Genomic DNA, 5,153 nt, shown 5'->3' with positions numbered 1-5,153 from the left:
TAAGTCCAACAGGCAAATAGTAATCACTCAATAAGGACAACACTGTTAATCACAAAAGATTATTAAATCCAGGTATTCTTAATTTGGGGTCTACAGACCCCTGGTCCATAGATAAAACTGCAGGGTTGGGGGAATCCCAAAAATTGGATGGGAAAAAAAGATCACATCAATATTTTCACTAACTTCTAAGCAAAATTTAGCATTTGCCCATTATGAATACTGGCAACATCACAGTAGTATTAGAAGAACCTGCCGCTTTGCACTAACAGAACAGGTATTTTCATATCACATTTCTGATGTCACAAGTCTCTTAAAATATCTTTCATCACCTTTTTGAAATTCTAGTACTTGTCAGACCTGCTACTAGATCTTGTTAATTAATGCATTAGCAAAGACACAATACTGTGTTATCAACATATTGTTTTTAATTTCAATATGAGTAGTTTGCTTTGTAATCTTCCATGTTTTATTTTATACACTTAAAGCATTATTCTGAGAAGGGGTCCCTAGGTTTCACAAGACTGCCATGGCACAAAAAAAAAGAGTTAAGAATCCCTAAATTTCAGTCTCTCTCTTTCTTTCCAGAAAGTCAACCCAATAATTGAGCACCTGCCTGGGTGAGCCCATTCCCAAAGTCTCAGGTTTGTTTTCTGTGTGTAGCTCACTGGATAAGAAGATGCTGGTACCTGACTCTGTATCAATTAACCTTTTTGCTGACCTCACCTTCAATTTCCGTCTGGCACCTATCTATCCTATTCAAGGTTCTGTGTCCAAGTTGACACGCTGGTTTTTTTGTATGTTCGGATGACACATACTGGCCCCCCGCTGGATGTCGGGCCCCTGGTGAAGCAGGGCAGTGATTCTGCGGTGTGGTCCCAGACCAGTAACACCAGCATCTCCTGGCAGCTTCTTCAAGTTGCCAATTCTCGGGTCACACCGCAGACCTGAAACAGAAAATTCTAAGGTCTATCAGTCCGTGTTTCATCCAGGCCTCCGGGAGATGCACGCTGGAGTTTGAGAACCACCGCGCTAGGGAATCGGAGGGCAGCCCAACCCGGGCGGGGGTTGGGGGTGGTAAAAGGGGCTCTCTCACCTCCAGCCCCCGTAGGGACTAACGCGGCTCCCGCAACCGGGGCCAGGGGCCGGGGTCGAGGGGGGGGGGGCGATATCGCGATGCAGGAGGTGCTGAGTGGCGGCTGTCGATTCGAAAGCCAGAGCTAGGGTACTTGTTTTGCTTCTGCACCTCGGTTTTACCTTTATTACCCCAAGCCTCGAGGGCGACTGACGAAGAATGTCCCCCCATACCGACCCCTCGGTGCCGCAGCTGTACAGCGAGAGAAGGGAAGTCGAGGAGAGGGCGCGAGCGCGGGGAGTGCACAGCCCCCCAAACCCGCGGGGTCGGCCCCGACAGCTCCATAGCCCCCTCAATCTTTCCCGGGCCAGGGTCCGCGCCGGAGGGCGTGCTCCCTGTCGGGAATTGCGGTCCCGGAAGCCCACCGGCCCCAGGTTGGACGGGCTCTGCCGCCTCCAGAAAACTACAAGTCCCAGGATGCCCGGCGCGGGTGGGTCACGAGGGAGCGGCGGCGGGCAAGGCTAAATAGCCTCCATCGGCCATTTTGTGGGAGAAGCCACAGCGCCGCCTCCTCTCTCGCGTCTTAGCCTCCGTGGCCGCCGCCTCTTCCTCCGCCTCCTCCTTCGCCTCTTCCTGCCTCCTCCCGGCTTCCGCCGCCGCCGCTCCAGCCGAATCCCAACCCCGGGGCGAAGCGTCTCCTTATTTATTTACGTTTTCTCGCCACTGCAGCCTCCAGACACGGTGATCCGGGCGGGCCCCGCAGGAATTTTATCCCCTCACCGGCCTCACACTAGTATCGCATGTCCACTATCCAGAACCTCCAATCTTTCGGTAAGATCCGGCCGCCACCGCAGCCGCCTGCCCCCGCGCGCCTCCCGGCCAGCCGGCCGCCGCTACCCACCCTTGCCGGGGCAGCTGGCCGCCCCGCAGCCCGGACGGGCCCCCCTCCTGCCCTGCCCGCACCCGAGTGGGGCTTTGTCTCGGCGCCCAGAAAATGGCGACTGGGCCCCTGGCGACCCCCTCCTGGAGGACGGCCGCGGCCCCCACCCCTCCCCGCGGAGCCCCCTGCTCTGTCCGTGCCCCGGCTCCCGCCTCGCCCCAGCCGCCGCCGCCGCCTCTACGAGCCTGGCCCGCCGCTCCTGGACCTGCCCTTCCATTAGCGAGGGGGTGCTGGGCCGGGGGCTGGGGATCGGCGTCCATTGGCGGTCGGAGCGGATTCGGAGCTGCTCCTGCGGGCATTTGGTTAAAGAAGAGGATCCGGGCCTCTGATCTGTCACAGGGCTGCGGTCCAGCTTCTCTGTTTGCGTAGTAATTTGTAAAATTACGCCTCTTGACAGATAACGTATATGTGCGTACGTGTATATGTAGGTATCTTTTTCTTTTCTACTTTTAAGGCACCGTTACGGTTAAATGATTGTGGTGGACACGTTTGAATGTTTCTGTTGTCATCAGAATGTAATCGAGATGACGCACATTTTTATAGTAGCTATAAAATTACGGTTTTTAAAACCGCTCTTCTCATTAGAGGACTACGTTCAGTGATAACAGTCTACCTATAACAACGTTTTCTATTCAAATGTCCGTGGACGTAGCTGTTTAAATTTTTTCTTTTTGTGAGAGTATCTTGGTGGTTTTGTTAATACCCCACCCCCATTACCCCCTCCCATCCCCACCCGCAAAAACAGAGGCACTGGAACCTTCTTTGCTGTCTAGATTGTAGTGTGCCCTACATCTGGAAATTACTTACTAAAAGATGTTTTTCTGCTTTGGAATATTTTTTTGTATCCATTTGCAGACCCCTTTGCTGATGCAACTAAGGGTGACGACTTACTCCCGGCAGGGACTGAGGATTACATTCATATAAGAATTCAGCAACGGAACGGCAGAAAGACGCTGACTACTGTCCAGGGCATTGCAGATGATTATGACAAAAAGAAGCTTGTGAAAGCTTTCAAAAAGGTAAAGGTGCTGGGAAGAAAAGATTAAACTATAGTTATTGATGCACTCGTGAATAGGACACCTTTACTTTTAATCAATGTGGGTGAAAATGTTTGGACCCAAGAAAGCTGTGTTCATTCTCTTAATACCCGGATATTTGTGTTGTCTCCCATTTTAAAATAATATTTTCATGGCTTTCAAACAAAACATGAAATATTCAGTTCTTGATGTTCCCCGTAAAAATCATTTCCTTTATGTTTCCTGCTGATTCATTTGCAAATTAATTTGGGAGCCTTGGGGATTACAGGGGACAAAACTTGTTTCTTAAACATGATCAGGTCTACTGAAATAGTCAATATTAGTCTTATGGTGAAAATAAAACCTCATTGTATCTGACTTAGTTATGTTAAACATATACTTCTCCAGAAATTTGCCTGTAATGGTACTGTGATTGAACATCCTGAATACGGAGAGGTTATTCAGCTTCAAGGTGACCAAAGAAAAAACATTTGCCAGTTTCTTTTGGAGGTGAGTACTTGGGTGCTTTATGTACAACCTTGAGATTGTTTCCAAAATTGTATTCAAGGGCAACATGAATATTTCCTCCTTAGTAGAAAAAAAAAAGAAAAGAATCATATAAGTGAGGTAAATTGGTCAATTGAAAGAGAAATACAAAGTACTTATTTTGAAGGCAGGAGAACCTTTATTCATTTATGTTGTCATTTGAATGACGTGATCATTCCTGTATTACATAGCCAGTTGAGTTTTGGGGCATGTCAAGGTATCTTAAGTGTGTGTGGAATTGTTTAGTGTTAACAGTTAACACCACAAGTAACAGTTAACACCACAAGTAACACCACAAGTAACAGTGCAATAGACTATTAACAATGATTCTTTTATAGTCCGTGCTCCATGTTGTCTTAGGGATGAAATATATACATTTCTCAGAGTGATTCTGTTAAATTTTGTTTTGCAGGTTGGCATTGTCAAGGAGGAACAGCTTAAGGTTCATGGATTCTAAAATGAACCTAAATACGTGGAGAATTTCTTGAATAATTTTGTTCTCAAAACCCTGCCTTGTGAAATGATTCTCTGCAGTAAACGGACTTTTCATGTATTTAATCATTCAAACTCCCATTCACACCTGCATGATTACAGAAAACATGGGGTATGTAGGCTAGAAACACATAAGAAAATTGCAGTAAGATGGTAATGAAACCCCGTATTCATCTTAACATGTTTCCAATGGAAAATATTTTGTTTTGAGTGTTTATTTGTTTATTGTTCAGTTTATTATTTTTCACTTGATTAAATGTTTTTTTTGTTGTATTAAACCATGTATGTTGCAGCTTAACAATAAAGAAACCTCTATAAATCCTTTTGTGAGCAATTAGGCTCCCAAATCTAAACAAGTAAATACACTTATTTTGTCTTTCATAGTTGGAATTCTCGTTCTGCCAGTATTTCTTTCTTTCTTTTTTTTTTTTAGTTTTATTAAGGGGCGCCTGGGTGACTCAGTTGGTTAAGTGTCCGACTCTTGACTTCGGCTCAGGTCATGGCAAGTATTCCAATTGGTTTTTACCTGCTGTTAAACCCAAAGCTGGAGGGGAACGTTTGTTATATAACTTGTGTTCTTGATTTACTGACTTAAAGACAAGAATAGGAACAGGAGTATAAGCTCGGCCAGAGCCAAGATTTATCAGAATGTAGTGTTAAACTATCGAAGAGAATATGAAGTATAGTTTGAAGTCAGAAGTATTAGTACATAGAATTATGTGTTTTTATTGATGATGTTACTGGGCTGCCAAGATAAATCTGTCCCTAAGCGCCAGATAATACAGTAGGCTCCTGACAAAATAAATTTAGTCACGGGCACTGCCTTGCAAGTGTTTGTGGGTAGGATCACTGCCTTACAGATGGAAGATGAGGTGCCGAGATTAATTTACTTAGTGTGCCCGGGTGACTGAATTGGGTGCCAGCTCAGGGCTTCCAGGCCAGAAAACCCATGTTCTTTCACTACGTCATGGTTCTGGTATGTGTTTCACCAAAGGAAATGAGAACCACGGGTGACAATGCATGGGGGTTGGGGCAGCTCTTACAAGATTTCTGCAACTCATCTTCTTGAGTTCCACGCTTCTGCTTT

The 5,153-nt window shown here is 46.2% G+C and overlaps 1 protein-coding gene across 1 annotated transcript; it reads left to right on the top strand.

Annotated features, from left to right (window-relative positions):
- Positions 1–1,602: 1,602 nt before the first annotated feature.
- EIF1B (eukaryotic translation initiation factor 1B) lies at positions 1,603–4,385 on the top strand. Its single transcript, XM_040636934.1, has 4 exons — positions 1,603–1,903; positions 2,868–3,031; positions 3,437–3,538; positions 3,987–4,385. Exons 1-4 carry the CDS (start codon positions 1,873–1,875, stop codon positions 4,029–4,031), a joined length of 342 nt encoding a protein of 113 aa, XP_040492868.1. The 5' UTR covers positions 1,603–1,872; the 3' UTR covers positions 4,032–4,385.
- The last annotated feature ends 768 nt before the right edge of the window (positions 4,386–5,153 follow it).

The sequence above is a fragment of the Ursus maritimus genome, unplaced genomic scaffold (assembly GCF_017311325.1).
Source record: "Ursus maritimus isolate PB19 unplaced genomic scaffold, ASM1731132v1 scaffold_20, whole genome shotgun sequence".
Taxonomy (NCBI): Eukaryota; Metazoa; Chordata; class Mammalia; order Carnivora; family Ursidae; genus Ursus; species Ursus maritimus.
This window is presented reverse-complemented; position numbering and strand designations above follow the sequence as displayed.